We start from the raw sequence: 18,264 nt of genomic DNA, 5'->3' as shown, positions 1-18,264 counted from the left end.
AAATATAAGTGTTTAAGAACATTCTTGTAATATTTAGAAGAAATAGTTGGAATTTTTGGATAGGCTGAATAAACATTATTTTTCTTATTTAAAGTAATGAAATTAGTCTCTATCTGAAATGCTGCTATCCAACATATTTTCAGATACAAACCAGGGATCCTGTATGGAGTGGAAAGAGAATTTTCATAATGTTTAAGTGAATACATTCAATTTTTTTTCCGCTTTTACTTACATTACTTTTCTGTGATCAGTTTATTAATTTCCTCTACTCATTTTTCTAATAGTTATTGATCTTTTTCTTATTGACTTGAAATTAATACTTTATCTGTGACCAGTTTCCTTTTTTTTTTTTTTGCTTTGAGATGGAGTCTCACTCTGTTACCCAGACTGGAATGCAGTAGTGCAATCTTTGCTCACCTGCAACCTCCACCTCCCGGGTTCAAGTGATTCTCCTGCCTCAGCCTCCTTAGTAGGTGGGACTACAGGTGTGCACCTCCACACCTGGCTAATTTTTTTGTATTTTTAGTAGAGATAGGGTTTCACCATGTTGGTCAGGCTGTTCTCAAAATCCTGACCTCAAGTGATCTGCCTGCCTTGGTCTCCCAAAGTGTTGGGATTACAGGCGTGAGCCACCGTGCCTGGCCCTCCTGTCCTTTTTTTTTTGAGATGGAGTCTTGCTCTGTTGCCCAGACTGGAGTGCATTGATGGGATCCGAGCCCACAGTAACCTCCCCCTCCTGGGTTCAAGAGATTCTCCTGCCTCAGCCTCCCGAGTAGCTGGGACTATAGGTGCCTGCCACCATGCCCAGCTAATTTTTTTCTTTTTGAGACAGTTTTGCTCTTTGTTGCCCAGGCTGGAATGCAGTGGCACAATCTTGGCTCACTGCAACCCCTGCCTCCCAGGTTCAAGCGATTCTCCTGTCTCAGCCTCCCAATAGCTGGGACCACAGGTGCCTGCCACCATGGCCAGCTAATTTTTGTATTTTTAGTAGAGACAGGGTTCCACCATGTTAGCCAGGATGGTCTCAATCTCCTGACCTCATGATTTGCCTGCCTTGGCCCCCCCAAAATGCTGGGATTACAGGCGTGAGCCACTGTGCCCAGCCTCCCCCAACCCCTCCTTTTTTTTTTTAAGAAAAGATCTCACTCTGTCACTCAGACTGTAGTACAGTGGTCTGATCATAGCTCACTGCAACTTCCAATTCCTGGCCTCAAGGGATTCTCCCACCTTGGCCTTCCCAAGAGTTGGGATTATAGGTGTAAGCCACCACACCCAGCCCAGTGTATCTTCTAAGTAGCTACATGTAGTTCAGATATTTGAAGGTTGTTGATTGCTCGTTTCTTTTACACCCAGATACCCACACCAAATTTTCTTAGTTATTTGTCACACTTTTTCACCTGACTCTTAGGCTTCTATGTATAGATTAACTCACATCTACAAATAATCTTTCAGCAACTCCTTTCCAATTTTTATATCTCATTTTTTTTTTCTTGTCTAATTGCTTCAGACAATACTTCTACCAAAACATGTTAAACAATGGAAATTTTTTAAAAAAGAAAACAAACTTTTATGAAAATATTTCTATTATTTGCCTGCTAGACATGATGACTTTTAGATTAAGACAGATATTAAGAATGTATCTAATTCAAGATTGATCTCAACTTGGAGATATCTTTTTAAAAATCAGGAATAAATGTTGAACTTTAACTATAATAATTATATATAAGTTGCATGAAATAGTATTTTTGAAGTTAATTATGATGAGAAAGAACACTTACACCAGATAGTCTTCATTAAAGTCTGGCTGAAGAGTCTCCAGGGGAAACAAAGATCTAAAATCAATCCCCATATTGAAAAACACAGCTGCTATATCAGACAATGATGGGATCCAGGGCCAAACTGGTGAGTCATTGAAGGTATCTAGTTAACAGAAGAAAATATTTCATTCTGACTCTTTGGTCTATAAATCCACATTTACAAGATGACAGTCTGCATGTCAAACATGAATAATTACAAAGGTTTTATGGAAACGACAGCTGCTAATTATATGCTAACAATATAGTTATAGGATGATCATAGGAATTACAGATTCCCTAATAAAATGAAGAAAATGAAATAAAATATCTGACAGTGATGGATAAAAGGGTGTAACTCAGAAGGAAGTAACACGTTTTAAAATGACTGGAAATATCACCAGTAAAATTCCAAGTATCAATAACAGAGGAAGTTTTTTTTTTATCATCTTCAGTGCCTTTAAGAGTCCCAATCCCCAAGACAGATGAAACAAGTAAACCACTATGCTTCTTTTATTATGAGGGCTCTCAAAGATGACAAGGCAAATGTTATACTTTTGCAGCGGATGCTTTCAATATGTCTTACTGTATGATAATACTGTTGCTTACCAATAAGCCAATTAAGTTTAATTGGCTAAATAAGTTTGTAACCATTTCCACTTAACGAGCAAAGTAAGCCATGATTTGGTAAATATTAGGTGAGGGCTGCCACATGCAAGATCTTATACCCTTTGTCTCAATGCAAGTAGGAAAATGCAGATAACTCATTGTTTAACTGAAGTTTCATTTCATTATTAAAGACTTTTGAGGTTGGGTGAGATGGCTCACGTCTGTAATCCTAGCATTTTGGGAGGCCGAGGCGGGTGGATTGCCTGAGCTCAGGAGTTTGAGACCAGCCTGGGCAGCATGGTAAAACCCTGTCTCTACTAAAATACAAAAAAAATTAGCCAGGTGTAGTGGTACGTGCCTGTAGTCCCAGCTACTCGGGAGGCTGAGGCACGAGAATTGCTTGAACCCAGGAGGTGGAAGTTGCAGTCAGCTGAGATTGCATCACTGCACTCCAGCCTGGGCGACAGAGAAAGATTCTGTCTAAAAGAAAAATGACTTTTGATGAGAAAAATAATTTTGTATTGCATATTTCCAAATATACTAACATTTAGCAATATGAAAGATACCATGAAAATAACAACCAATAGTACACACTGTAAGTCGTAGTAAGTTGATAAACTTACCATTTCTAATTGTTATTTCCATCAATGTACTTAAAATCTGCACTGACACAATACAGTCTGTATGAACTGACATCATCTGTCAAAAGCAGAGAAACGATAGGGTATTAGCACAAAAGAAAACATGAACATTCACTATGTGCTAGGCACATATAAAGGTGTTTTATGTGGGCCAGGCACAGTAGTTCACGCCTGTAACCCCAGCATTCTGGGAGGCTAAGGAGGGCAAACACCTTGAGCTCAGGAGTTTGAGACCAGCCTGTGCAAGATGGTGAAACCCTATCTCTACAAAAAATACAAAAATTAGCCAGGTGTGGCGCACACCTGTCATGGAGGATCACTTGAGCCCAGGAGGTGGAGGTTGCAGTGAATCATGATCGTACCACAAAAATAAAAATAAAATAAACAAACAAAAAAAGGTGTTTTACATGCATTTAATACTAATGATAACCTTATGAAGTGGTACTTATTATACATATGAGCAAACGGGTTCAGAAAGATTAAATACTTTACCCAACTAATATATATGATACCTGGAGAAGGTGGAATTTAATTCTGAAGTCAGAGTTCTTTACATTGTAACATGCTGCTTGTTTTTACAACTTATATTTATAATTAGACAAATATAGCATTTGAAACTATCAAAAAATGTCTTTTTAGTATATACCACGACATGAAACCAAAAAACCATAATGGAAAAGGCTGAAGTTAAAAATCAAACCACAAATTAATACGATACAAATATACAAAATAATATACCAATAAAGTTTTTCAAAGATGCTTAATATCACTAGATCAAAGAGATGCAATAAAAATAGTAAGATATCACTGGTTGACTTCAAAATTGGTAATGATCAAGAATATTGATAATATCCTGTGTTTACAGGAACACTACAAAGTAGGAAAACAGTCTTATGCCTCATGTGTGTGTAATTTGGTTAAAAACTTTAAACTAGGGCTGGGGTGCAGTGTCTCTGTAATCTCAACACTTTGGGAGGCTGCAGTAGGAGGATCACTTGAGCACAGGAGTTCAAGACTGGCCTGGGCAACATGGCAAGACCCCACCTCTACAAAAAAAATTTTTTAAATTAGCTGGGTGCGGTGGTGCATGCCTATAGTCCCAGCTACTTGGGGGCTGATGTGGGAGGATCACTTGAACCCGGGAGGTTGGGGGCTGCAGTGAGCAGTGATCACACCACTGCACTCCAGCCTGGGTGAAAGAGAGAGACCTTGTCTCAAAAAAAAAAAAACAAAAAAAACCAAAATCAACTAATTTGGTAATATTTATGCAAAGTTATTATTTTATACTTTCATCTAGTCAGCCTTTTTACATACAGGAATTTGGAGAAAAATAACTTTTTAATTTTTTTTCCAACAGAGTCTTACTCTGTTGCTCAGGCTGGAGTGCAGTGGTGTGACCTTGGCTGACTGCCTCCTGGATTCAAGTGATTCTCATGCCTCAGCCTCCTGACTACTTGGGTCTACAGGCCTGCACCATCATCAGGCCAGCTAATTTTTATACTTTTAGTAGAGATGGGGTTTCTCCATGTTAATCAGGCTGGTCTTTTAACTTCTTGCCTGAAGTGATCCACCTATCTCAGCCTCCCAAAGTGCTGGGATTACAGGATTGAGCTCACACTGCGCCTGACCTCTGATACAACTTTTTTTTTTTTTGAGACAGAGCCTTGCACTGTCACCCAGGCTGCAGTGCAATGGTGCAATATTGGCTCACTGAAACCTCTGCCTCCTAGGCTCAAGCGATTCTCCTGCCTCAGGCTCCCAAGTAGCTGCGATTACAGGGTCTGCCACCATGCCCAGCTAATTTTTTGTACTTTTAGTAGAGACGGGTTTCACTATGTTGGCCAGGCTGGTCTCAAACTCCTGATCTCGTGATTCGCCTGCCTTGGCCTCTCAAAGTATTAGGATTATAGGCATAAGCCACCGTGCCTGGACTGATAACTTTTTACAAGACAAATTTTTGAGAAAAAAAATCTCGTTTAAAAAAATTTTTAAAAATCATTTAACAAAGTAATTTTACAGCAGATTTGTAGAGGAACACATATTGTATTTCTTTTTTTGTTGTTGTTGAGATGGTGTCTTGTCCTGTTTCCCAGGAGTGTAATGGCATGATCTTGGCCAGCCAGTATTGTTATCTTTTTCATTTCTTAGAAGCCATAGATTATAAAACATTTAAATCTAAAGTGAAAAGGGGGTGTTGGGCGCAGTGGCTGACATCTGTAATCCCAGCACTTTGGGAGGCCAAGGCAGGTGGATTACCTGAGGTCAGGAGTTTGAGATCAACCTGGCCAACACTGTGAAACCCCATCTCTACTAAAAATACAAAAATTAGTCAGGCGTGGTGGCACACATCTGTAGTCCCATATACTTGGGAGGATGAGGCAGGAGAATCCCTTGAAACCAGGATGCTGAGGTTGCAGTGAGCCAAGATTGCACCACTGCACTCCAGCCTGGGAGACAAAGCGAGATCCCGTCTCAAAAAAAAATTAAAATAAAATAAAATAAAACCTAAGGGGGAGTACTTTCAATCAGGCATTTGGCCTGTGTCATTATGAACACAATCTGTGTGAAATAAAACCTCTGCTATGATGTTTGTGCTGTTAAGCTCTGCCACTAGGTGGCAGCACCATTCACAGACATGTTACACATAGAACAAGGTTTCTAACAATCCTTTTGTGGTGGGTGAAAAATTCCAATGTGGGAAATACAGTGATTTCAGATAAGTAAGTAAATGTATAAAGAAGTATATACAGCAATCTAATGTCTATCAATTGAGATTGGGTTAAATAAATCATGGTATAGCCTAACAAAGGAATACTATGAAGCCATTCAAAAGGATAACATATCACTACTCTGAGATGAAATGCTTAATAATTTACTGCTATCTGAAATAAACAAGTTATAAGACTTATTCACATATTCTGTTTATGTTAAGTTACATGGCAATTTTTGAACGTAGAGAACACTCTAGAAACATCGACCAAAATGTAACAGCTCCAGAAATTAGGACTTGCTCGGTCTTCTTTTTAATTAAAAAAATTCAAATTGTTTACTCAAACAGATTCTGACAAAAACTTTTTAAAGATATTTTAGGCTGGGTGCAGTGACTCATGCCTGTAATCCCAACACTTTGGGAGGCTGAGGCGGGTGGTAACTTAGGGCCGAGTTTGAGACCAGCCTGGCCAACATGGTGAAACCCCGTGTCTACTAAAATTACAGAAGTTAGCCAGGGGTGGTGGCGCAGGCCTGTAGTCCTACCTACTTGGGAGGCTGAGGCAGGAGAATTGCTTAAACACAGGAGGTGGAGATTGCAGTGAACAGAGATCACACCACTGCACTCCAGCCTGGCAACAGAGTGAGACTCCATCTCAAAAATTAAACAAATTTTAATCTCCTTTCTATTTAACTTGAACTTTTCACAATCGAACTTGAATTCCTTTTGAAAATTGTTTTTAAAGAAAGTAGTAACCTTTTTCTGGTCTACTACATTTAGACATCATGATAAAATCACAAAAATGCAAGCGTTTTAATTATTTTAACAATTAAATTTACAAAATACTAGTTAGGAGTATAGCATTAAAATGAATTGACATAATTTCTAAAAACAACCTACAAGTTGGTAAAGCCTCCCACAATGAAAATGGACTTGGAAGCAAAAAAGGAGAAATGAGACAAAGTGTCTCATACAAAGTTTTAATGAATTGATTAGTCTGGCTTTGAGAAAATAAATCTGAAATGTATTAAGAAACTGCTTAAATGAAGGTGTGCTTGCATGTTATAATTAGGGTTTGAATGATACAACAATGGTCCTACACCAACAAGAGGAAAATTAACATTGACAAATGCAAACTCTCACTTGGAGGTTTAAGAAATGGTACATACAATTAGAGAATAATGAAGCCCTGGCATAGCAGTGAAGTTTCGGGGTTTTTTTCCTGAGATGGGGTCTCGCTGTGTTGCTCAGGCTGGAGTGCAGTGGTGTGATTAGTTTTGAATTGTACTAAGCAGAAATTTGTAGGTTTCTTCAGATTGGTAAGAGTCTCCCTGAAAACTGCTGGTAACACAGGCCTTACCAGGAGCATGTGTCCATCTATTTTCGGTGGAGGTCAGGGGCAGTGAAGGAACACTTTAGGAGTGACATTAACAAGCTACTCCTTTGCTTGGATCTTACCTTAACAGCAAGACTTTCAATGACTTTATACTTTAAAAAACCCAACTTTTTCTCTCACCCTGGTACTCTCTCTACCTTACCCTACGTTTTCTTCATCGCACTTATTATCTGACATAATACACTTATAAATGTGTACACATACACACACTTGTTTATTGTCTATCTCCTCTATATTAGCATGTGGGCTTCGTGAGATCAGCGACACTGATTTTCTTCATTGCTGTTCTCTCCAGTGACTGGCACAGCTGGCATTCAATATACCAACTACATGAAACAATGAGTGAAAGGCTGTATTGGAATATCTCTCCAGTTCTCACCAACTACGAGATTCCTTGAAATGCTATCATAAAGACCAGAGTAGAAACTCCATGTTTTTCCCACTTTCGCTTCATATATAATAGCTGTAGTTCTTTGATACCATTGATACTTTTTCCTTTTTGTTATAGGATTTCCGGGGCAAACACTCACATATTGTAAAGGACTCTTTTATAATATGATTCCTTTTTCCCAAATGTATATTTTTCATACATTTAGGATTTTATTAAAGTGGAACACTCAGTAACCTGAGAATAACTTTTTTTTTAAAAAAATAGATGTGGTCTAAGTTGCCCAGGCTGCTCTCGAACTCCTGGTTTCAAGCAATCCTCCTGCCTTGGTATCCCAAAGTGCTAGAATTACAGGCATGAGCCACTGCCAAGAATAACTTGTCATTCATAATCGTTCTTGTCTTTGGAAGAAGGATAATTCCGATCTAACTGGGTAATTACTACAGTATTTGCTGAGACAGAAGCTATTATACTGGAAAAAGCCCCTTCCATGCCCTCCCATACAAACGTCTTTTTTTTCAGAGACAGTTTCGCTCTATCCCTCAGGCTGGAATGCAGTGGCTCAATTTTGGCTCACTGCAACCTCCGCCTCTTGGATTCAAGCAATTCTCCTGCCTCAGCCTCCTGAGTAGCTGGGATTACAGATGCCCACCACCACGCCTGGGTAATTTTTGTATTTTTAGTAGAGACAGGGTTTTGCCATGTTGGCCAGGCTGATCTCGAACTCCTGACCTCAGGAGATCTGCCTGCCTCGGCTTCCCAAAGTGCTGAGATTACAGGCATGAGTCACTGCACCCGGCCGTTAGGAATGTCAAGAGTAAGATACTTCTACAATGATCTGCATGAAGGTCCAACGTATCTAGAGTAACACCAGGACTATACATAGCATCAATGATAACCACTGATATTTTAAAAGTTATCAACTGAATTAACTTTCTTGAATTATCTTATCTTAAATTTAAGATAATTATTTAAGTGGATTTAAATGTTAAATATGAATGGGGAAAACAAACAGTTGGATTTGTATCAAAAAAATAAAAACCTATACATATGAGTGGGGAAATATTAGTATGCAATTAAAATTCTGAAAATATATATAGGTATGGCCATAAACATGAAAAAAAAAGTTAGGGAGGAGTGGGGCAAAAAACAAAAAGTTAAAAAGAAATGTAGGCATGTAAGCATTAGAAGACCCCTTCTAAAACTAACTATAATGGAGATTTACCAGTGTGATGAAGGGTTCAGGCACCTGATCATCATCCAGGTGAATAAATATTTAATTTCCTCAATCAGTTCAAGGAGGAATTAGGTCTGATTCTGATCAGGAATCAGACCTAACAAGAGGATTAGGAAACACTGACTGTCCTGTACAACTATCCACATTCTCACTTCCTTTATAATCTCTTTATATTGACTCTTTTTGCCACATTGTAAGCCACTGACATTAGGAGTTTGATGTGCCACATTAATTTTTTCTACCGTAATGTGGAAATAAAACTATATTTAAAAGTTTTTAACTTAGAAATATAGTAGGAGGCAACTATAACCCTCCAAACATTCCTCTTACCCGAAACAGCCACTTTAACACAGGTACAGGACACTGGACATAGTGATAAGCAGACGTAAGGAAACCTTGTGTTGTCAAAAAAATCTGATCTGTTTTTCCTGATCTGAAAAAATAAAGTAAAATCAACATGACTATTAACTTCATGGCAAAATACTTCTTCTATCACCAGCACCACATCTGACAGAATCAGGGAAATGAGCAAGCAAATCATCTTCAGTCCATGGAGGTGGACTCTACACCAATATGGATGAGTTACCCATTAAATAAACTCAACTGATGGCCTAAAGCTGATCCAATCTGTTGGCCTGGCTCCACATTTAACTGGCGGACAAAGCTACATTTGCCGGCGGTATTGAGAGAGAGCCTATCAAGTCTCAGACTAGGTAAGTACTTCAAACAATTGGCACCAGAACTGATGTGATCTCCCCAGGCCTGAGGTACTGTGCACTGAGAGAAATTAGATCAGTTTGGCACAATGGTGGAGATTACTAGTTGCACATCCCAGCATCTACTTTTGCCTTTTTTCTTGGTAACTGAACCCTGATTTGTAGCTGCAAACATAGGCTTCCTGATATAAACATCACTCTTTGCCTTCCCTTGTAGCCAAGTGTGGCCTTATTGATTAAATTCTATCCACCTAACCTAGTGTGTGGAAATGTTGTGTGGAATTTCTGGCAATTTGAACATAAAAGGCTGGAGCTCTAAGCTATTAGAAGCTAGGTGTTAAGAGGGGTGGAAAAGAAAGATATGGTAAAACCAGCACTCCAGCCCTGGACTTCCTACTTTCATATTTCTTTCAAATACACTTCTTATTTAAACTACTGTTATTTTGATAGTCACTGTTATTATATACTAATCTTAATTCTAATTATTAAAGGCATGCAATATGTCAAAGAACTATCCTACACTGCTTCCTATAATTAAAGAAGAAAACATAAAGCTCAATAGTAATAAGAAGTTTAGGAAACTTGATAGGTCATAATAGAAATTAACTTTTTAGAAGATTACATGAGTCAGAAGTCTTTTAAAGTAGTATTTTATACATATAAAAGTAAAATATCTATTTTTCTACTTACTTAAGAATAAGTTTTTCCACAGCACTTTGTCCAATAAAACCAGAGTCTCTTAAATCCAAGGTATACTGATTGAAAATTTTTCCGGAATTGAGGAAGTTAAATATTTCTTCACCTGGATGATGATCAGGAATAGCATCAGTTGTAACTGAAAATTTCTTTAGAAATTCCCTGAAACATTAAAAAAAAGTCAATCGATACCAAATTGCTACAATACATATAGTTTTGTATTTACAAGCTGGGTGCAAAGAAAACTATTTTTTTAAAGCAGTGGTAATCCCAAATTAGAAGACTAGTATGAGAAAAGCATGCTTTGCTTCTTCCACTTTTTGTAGTTGTTAGTCAAAAGCCACTAATTGTGTCTATGTGAAAAGAAACAATAACCAGGAGAAAAAATAAACGACGTAACTTGGCCCTAACATTTGCCTTTCAGACCCATCACAGACAGATTAGAAACCCATCATAGATTACTCACTTACAGCCCTCAATTGCCCACTTATTTTACAAAGACAAAACTAAAACATGTAAAGACTTAATAGGGTAAAATACATTATGAAAAATGCTATACCTATGCTCTTCTAAGAGGCCATCCTCATCATCTGTACTGTCGTCTTCTCCAATTCTGAGTGGGGATTTAATGCCTCGGCCTTGCCTTATGTCTTCTTGTAGTTGCTTCTGCAGTTCGTCTAGCCTGAGAATTGGAAAGAATGTTGTTAAGTTTACTCTAAAAATTTTTAAAAAGTCTTTATATCTAAAAGCAGCACAAAGAAAACCCTTAGTATGACAAATTTTGTTATACTACAGGTCAAATTATGTGTTCCAAATACATCATGATAGATAATTTTTTTTTTTTGGAGACTATACCAAGTAAATGATACACAATTTTCACAAAAAACAGATGTGTTTTAGGTGCTAGGCTTTCATCCAGTTACCAGTATGGCATTAGAACAGTGTTCCTAAAGCTAGAACTTCAAGAATGATCTGTCCAAACCACTTAGAGAATGGAAAGGAAATGGCAAAGAATTTGCCATCACTAATTTGATTATCCTCTCTAAACTCTAAAGCTCATTTGCCTTCTAGATGCCCAACAACCTGATAATGTTAACTAGGCTTTCTAGAAGCAGTAATTTTGACTGTCATCATCATCACAACACCTAACACTTACTAAGCACTTAATATGTGACAGGCACTGTCCTAAGGGCTTTATATATGAACTCTTTTAACTCTCACAGCAACCCATATAGTAGTTTAGTACCCATTTTATATATAAGGAAACAGATATAAGAAAAGCAAAATAACTTGCAAGAGTTTGTAATGCAAAAATGTGGGATTCACAGCCAGAGAGTCTAGCTCCAGAGTCCTTGCTTATACTGCCTCTCCAAGATTAAGTTATTTTAAACAAGGTTCTTAGCCCCAGCCTTAAACAGTAGATAAGTACAGCTGAAGAGTAAATAACTAGTAAATGTGCTGTTCTATCATTACAGAAAAGGGTCAATCATTTGATTTAACTAGTACCCTGTCTTTCATTTGTGAAGTGCTTGATTTTAAAAGAGGAACTTCAGATTTCATAGCATAGATCAAATGAATTCATGAAATAGTTAAAGAATTTTACAATACAGAGAAGTTCTCTAATTAAATTCAGAGATGGGGAAGCTTTTGAACTATTAATCATCTGCAAAATTCCTAAAGTTAGCTACTTAGTTATCAAGTTTGAGATATGTAGCACATACCAACTTTTATGTAATGAAGTCAGCTGGGCTGTTAGTGAAGTTCTCCAGGCTGTTCAAGGATACTCTTTGAATTAATAAGGAACATATTTTTCCCCTCTTATTAGCAAAAGCTGACCATAAAGTCACATAAATTTCATTAAGATCATTACAAGCCTCAGCTTCCTGATATTTCCCTCTCGTGCATGTGCATGTGTGTGGGGGAGGTGTTCATCATAATTCTAAACTTCTTTCTCAAGAGTAACTTGATAAAAATACTTAGAAATACTTCAGAAAATTCTACCTGTGTGAATAAACCCTTCCCATACCAAACAACCCAATTAAAAACTGGCACAAAATTGGGAAACACATTTATCCAAAGAAGTTATACAAATGGCCGAAAAGCACATGAAAAGATGTTAATATCATTAGTCACTAGGGAAGGCAAACCAAACAATAGGGATACCACTTTACTATTAGGATGGCTATTATCAAAACAAACAAACAAAAAAAGAAAAAATAACATGTTGGCTAAGCTGTGGAGACACTGGAACCCTTATTTATTGTTGGTGCAGGTGTGCAGTGGTGCAGCCATTGTGAAAAACTGTGGTGGTTCCTCAAAAATTTAAATGGAATTACCATATACTCCAGTAAGCCCGCTTATGTGTATATGCCCAACAGAATTTAAAGGAGAGACTTGAAGAGATATTTGTATACCCATGTTCATAGCAGCATTACTCACAGTAGCCAAAAAGTGGAAGCAATCCAAAGGTCCACTGATAGATGACGAAAAAAAATGTGTATACATGTAATACAATGAAATAATCAGCTTTAAAAAGAACGGGAATTCCGACACATGCTACAGTATGAATGAACTCTGAAGATACTGTCCTAAATGAAATAAGACAGTCATAAAAGGACAAATATAATACCACTTATATTTGTCAACTGACTATTTTAGGTGCCTAAAATAATCAATTTCATAGACAAAGTGGAAGGTGGGAGGAAGGGGAGAATGGGAGTTACTGTTTAATGGGTATGGAGTTTCAGTTTGGAAAGATGAAAAGTTCTGCAGCTAGATGGTGGTAATGGTTACACAACCTATAAATGTACTTAATGCCACTGAACTGTACATGTAAAACTGTTTAAAATGGTAATTTTATATGTATTTTCCACAAAAAACATACACACACAAAATTCTACCCATGCTTTCGATCAAGAATTTCAGCTACCAGGTACTAGTTGTAACAAACAGAAAGGAATTTATATCATTAGTTAGTGCAGTATACTATAAAAACCTGGATCTTTTGATCCAGTCTATGAACAAGAAAACCCATCTCATTTTTTTTTTGAGATGGGGTCTCCTTCTGTCACCCAGCCTAGAGTGCAGTGGTATAATCACAGCTCACTGCAGCCTTGATTTCCTTGGGATCAGGTGATCCTCCCACCTCAGCCTGTGGGGTTGCTGGGATCACAGGTGTGTGGCACCATGCCTGGCCAATTTTTGTATTTTTTGTAGAGATGGAGTTTCACCTTGTTGCCCAGGCTGGTCTCAAACTCCTGCCTTGGCCTCCTAAAGTACTGGATTACTTTAGTAATCCAACACACCTGGCCTCTTTTTTTTTCATTTGAGATTGAGTCTCGCTCTGCCACCCAGGCTGGAGTGAAGTGGCACCATCACGACTCACTGCAGCCTTGAACTCCTGGGCTCAAGTAATCTTCCTGCCTGGGCCTCCCAAGTGTTGTGATTATAGGTGTGAGCCCCTGTGTCCGGCCAACATATCTTGCCCTAACATAGTTGACAACAGAACTATCAAAATGATACTAGCCTAAAATGCATGCTAATTTCTCATGATTTTTTCAAAAAGGTAAATTAAAAGTAAGCCACAGAAGCAGAATGTTAAATTTAGAAAATTAATCTTTATGCTAACAAACCTTTGTGTGTCTTCCATCTCCTTCACTAGACGCTCTAAGGTATTTGTGTAAGTTCCAGGATGAGCAGGTTCCTAAAACAAGAAGAAAATTTAGAAATACTTTACAACATGTCTCAGTAGAACTGGGATGTTTTCAGTAATTAAGGGTAGTAAAGACTATTTTCTATTTCAATAATCTGGGCCAGGATAACACCTTTCTTAAAGGATAATTTTCATCACCATGCTTTAAATCTACTATTTTGCACTAAAGAACAATTAGATTTTACCACCTATTAGGAAAGTACTTATAAAACCCTGCTAACTTTGAGATCTGACTGCAAACACTTAAGAATGCTGTGGCTACCCTGTCTTTACTTTCAAATTCGATTTTAGTAGAATCAAACTACTCATTTTTAGGTGTTACTACGGAATAGTAACACCTTCCCCACCAAATTTTACAGACATCCTAGAATTCAGCTTATTCCCAAGATAGAATGAAGCACTTTATAAATAAAATTGCACACCACAATCAACAACATTTCTACACTCTACCTTCATTTACAGATGTGGTCTCCAAAGCAGGGGGTGTGCAAGGTGATCCATTGGGGTGCAGGAAGAAAATAATAGAACTTCTATTTATATGGAACTTCTATAGAAACTCCAGTAGAACTTAGTCTATAGTAACTTCTACATAGCTCTATAGGAAAATAGTTATTTTTTTCTTCTTCTTCCTTTTAAATTCTGTTTTTGCATATGCTTTAGAAAGTACACAGTATTATAGTGGTACATATATATAATCTAAAGGTATACACACATGTTGGGGTACATGCTCAAAAATTGTTTACTCACAGACGTGTGTGATCAAAAGAGTTTGGAGACCACTGATTTGCAGTAATAAAACTAAAGATAATGGAAACTCATTTACCAAACAAGAAATACTCCATTTTCAGTCCAATTATGGGTTACAATAAACATTAAATTTTAAAGTAAGTTCCAATAATTCACCCTTTCACTAATTAATCATCTTCCCCTCTTCAAGTAAAGATAAACGTCACAGAACTACTTACTGTATAGTCTGATGACTGGGATCTAAGCCCCTTGGAAAGAGCAGGAGGCTTTCCTGTAGTTGCAGGAGTCTGACTGAAGTTCAAAGCCATTATTTCTTCCAGTGATTTTAATGTTTCCTCTTCCTCATCACTGTCTAGGTTGTAACCTAAACTTTCTTCATCACTATCAAAATCACCCCTTAGTTTTCTTTTCAGTGCATTGCTACCCGCATTAGAATTTCCTGAACTCTCTTTTTCTGAAGGGGCTTTATCTGAAGGTGCTGGAGGGCTTGGGATACATGACACAACTTCCAAAGCAGCTGGGGGAGACTTTGTAGGAGTGCCATATTCTGAGCGCAAAGATCCCCCAGAAAATTTCCCTGAAGATACATTAGAATCAGCCTTATTAGTCTTTGCTTTGTGTTCCCTGTGTTTGGTGGATTCTGCAGAATGCCCAGAACATTCTTTAGATGAGGAACGCTCTTTATCTCTTTTAGAAACTGGAGGAGTACAATTTTTAGCATTTAATGGTACCCGAGAGGAACCGGCACTTGGAACATGGGAAAGTAAAGGTAGTTTTGTCTCCTTTGATGTTACGGAGCTAGCGGTTTTATTTTTCTGAAGGTTGCTAGCTTTTTTAACTGCAGATTTTTCCTGAGGTAAAGGTAAGTGGGGTTTCTGCATCTTAGTCTCTTTGGTACTTGCCACTCGGATTTGGTCACTATTCCTGGAAGAATGGTGGCCAGAATTTGAAGGTGCCAAGCCTGCAGAAGGGCGATCAGTTTCATAATTCGGTTCCTTGGATATGTCTTCTAAGCGCAACACATCACCAGGTGTCTTCAGTGCAATATGTCTTATAAATTTTTCTTTCTGATGTGGTCCATCAGGACGCTTCTCAAGGAAGGACTCTTTTGCTTTTGGTGTCATAGATTCTCTTGTGCTTTTCAGATCTGAGTCCACAGAATTCCTTTTTCTTTTGTCAGGGAATTTATTCTGCTTAGAGCCTGCTAAAATTTAATTTTTGTTAGATTAGTGAAAAATATACTTTCCAACTTTAGTAAAGTTTATTCAGTGAGTGTCTAGAACACCCGAATGAAATGTTTAAAATTCTAAGTATTAAGGCAGAGATTAGTCACCACACATGGAATAAAGAAAAAGAGTAAATGTTATCAACTGGATAAATACTGGTGTTCAAGAAATTTAAAACTAATGACAAATTCTTATTTTCATTCCAAAGCTATGAAAATTAAAGGTACCACTCCCTCAAACAACTGCATACCTGTACCAAGTTAAGGATTCCATAGGCACTTTCCATCAAGTAGAAATTCTTTTAAACCTAGGACTACCTGGTTGCAGAAATGTAATACTTCTACATTTAAACACATATAGAATAAGTAGTTGAAGGCAGATAAATGTGAATTTCTCATTAAAAAAAAAAATCACGTTGGGTCCCAATGCGGTATGACTGGTGTACTTACAAAAGGGAAAATCTGAAGACAAAGACAGACATGCACAGAGGGAATACAAAGGGAAAATGCATAAGGAAAAGATGCTGTGTGACTGGAGTTATGCAGCTGTAAGTCAGGAAATGCTAAAGATTGCAGGCAACACCAGAAGCTAGAACAGGGAAGGAGGTATTCTCCCCTAGAGTTGCCAGAGACATCATGGCCCTATTTGTTAGGGTCACAGCAAGGCAAGCCCATAGATCCCCTCCCTGTTCTCCCCTGCTAAGCCGAGCTCATCACAAAAACAAGTCTCAAGCCTTGTAAACTGGGCACCTACGTTCCAGGATGTGGTCACACCCAGCTCTTGAACCCAGGATGTTGACCTAATTAAGCAGAATGTTGGAGAACCAAGACGCGGTTTTTCTTAGAATAACACCTCGCTACCTGCAACCCCCCTATATAATCCCAATAGTCTGTAAGCCAGACTCCTGCCTTCACTGCCTGTGATGAGGCAGCCAGCCTGGGAGTGGAAATGAACTTGCTAAATCTGACCCTAGGTCTGCCTCTCCATCCTTTTGGTCAACCTTGCATTTTGGTGCTGAAACCTGGGACGGGAGTAGGTGCTGGCTGCTCTCATTCCGCCCCCCACCCCAGCCTCACCGTTCCGAACCCCTTTCCAGACCCAGGAGGGAAACCCCAGACCTCCATTGCCAACTGCGGTTATCTCCATCTGCACCTCCCAGCGGTAAGCTGAATAGAGGTTTTGCCTCTGTTCAGGTTCCATGACCGTTTTCTGTCCAAAAGTTCCAGCGCTAGGCTGAGGACACCCTTCCAGCCCCAGGGACCGGTCCTGTCACCTTGGGGACGCCTCATTCGACAGCGACTGTTTCGAATTCACTGCCTCAGGTAGAGAAAACAGGGCAGAGGACGCTCTCTCCTGTTTTCCTTCTCCTCGGCAGCCTCCTCCTCTTCCGGCCTTTCACTATGGGGTCCAGACAGTCCATTCCATCTAAGACTACCCCTCTAGGATGCCTCCTCCGAAATTTGGACACCCTTGGTCTCCAGTCTGAAGTCAGGCCGAAGAAGATTAACTTTTTATTCTAATATGGCCTGGCCCCAATATAAATTAGACAATGGTTCTCAGTGGCCTGAGAATGGTATTTTCGATTTCAATATTCTCCGGGACCTTGACAATTTCGGTCTGGTAAATGGTCTGAGGTTCCTTATGTTCAGGGTTTCTTTACTCTCCGGAACTACCCCTCTCTCTGTCAGTCCTGCTCTACTTTCCAAATTCCCCTCACCCACTCAAAACCCGACTCAAACCCTCCCACGGTGTGGGGGATGATGCATCTTCTTTCCACCCAGCTGACTTCCCTCCTCCCAGCCAATGCCCCGAGCCTCCACCAGGACACCCTGGACCGCCTTACGCCTCAACTCCAGCTCTCCTCTTGTCCCCTCCTCTCTCCAATCACCTTGCTTCCGACTCTGACTCCTCTCCATCTCTAGCCCACACTTGCTCCAGGACCTGGCATCCCCCACAGCCAGCTCCCTTACTCCCTCTTTGAGAAGTGGCAGGGATGGAAGGCATTGTCCGTGTTCATGTCCCCTTCTCTCTATCGGATCTCTCCCAAATCAAAAAGCGTCTCGAGTCCTTCTCCTTCAATCCAGACACGTACATCAAAGAATTTAAATATCTTATCCAGTCTTATGAACTCACTTGGCATAATCTCTGTATTATCCTCTCTTCTACCCTCCTTCCAAAAAAGAAGGAAAGAGTGTGGCTCACAGCCCAGGCACCTGTTGACAATCTTCATTGGCAAAATCCTACTAAGCCTGTAGGAGCTGCCACCATTCGGGGGAAAGCCAGCCTAGGAATACCAGCCCACAGATCCAGGCCAAGAGTCCCATAACCACATAATTACTTGCCTAATTGAAGGCCTTAACAAAGCTGCCCATAAGGCTATGAATTTTGAAAAA

The 18,264-nt window shown here is 39.0% G+C and overlaps 1 protein-coding gene across 9 annotated transcripts in view; it reads right to left on the bottom strand.

Moving 5' to 3' along the window:
- Nucleotides 1–18,264, bottom strand: part of SLF2 (SMC5/6 complex localization factor 2) — a 62,485-nt gene that overhangs the window by 30,941 nt on the left and 13,280 nt on the right. For 4 of the 9 annotated variants that reach the window (XM_035268782.3, XM_054243243.2, XM_003734509.6 and 1 more), the window contains exons 5-11: nucleotides 14,864–15,849; nucleotides 13,819–13,889; nucleotides 10,746–10,868; nucleotides 10,181–10,348; nucleotides 9,105–9,207; nucleotides 3,026–3,101; nucleotides 1,779–1,920 (exon numbers count right to left, since the gene is read on the bottom strand). In XM_035268782.3, the coding sequence (XP_035124673.1) occupies nucleotides 1,779–1,920; nucleotides 3,026–3,101; nucleotides 9,105–9,207; nucleotides 10,181–10,348; nucleotides 10,746–10,868; nucleotides 13,819–13,889; nucleotides 14,864–15,849 (1,669 nt within the window). Of the gene's footprint in view, nucleotides 1–1,778; nucleotides 1,921–3,025; nucleotides 3,102–9,104; nucleotides 9,208–10,180; nucleotides 10,349–10,745; nucleotides 10,869–13,818; nucleotides 13,890–14,348; nucleotides 15,850–18,264 lie in introns of all 9 variants that reach the window. The other 5 variants (XM_078346276.1, XM_009010166.6, XM_078346275.1 and 2 more) reach the window with 3 other exon arrangements.

This window comes from Callithrix jacchus, chromosome 12 (assembly GCF_049354715.1).
Source record: "Callithrix jacchus isolate 240 chromosome 12, calJac240_pri, whole genome shotgun sequence".
Lineage (NCBI taxonomy): Eukaryota > Metazoa > Chordata > Mammalia > Primates > Cebidae > Callithrix > Callithrix jacchus.
This window is presented reverse-complemented; position numbering and strand designations above follow the sequence as displayed.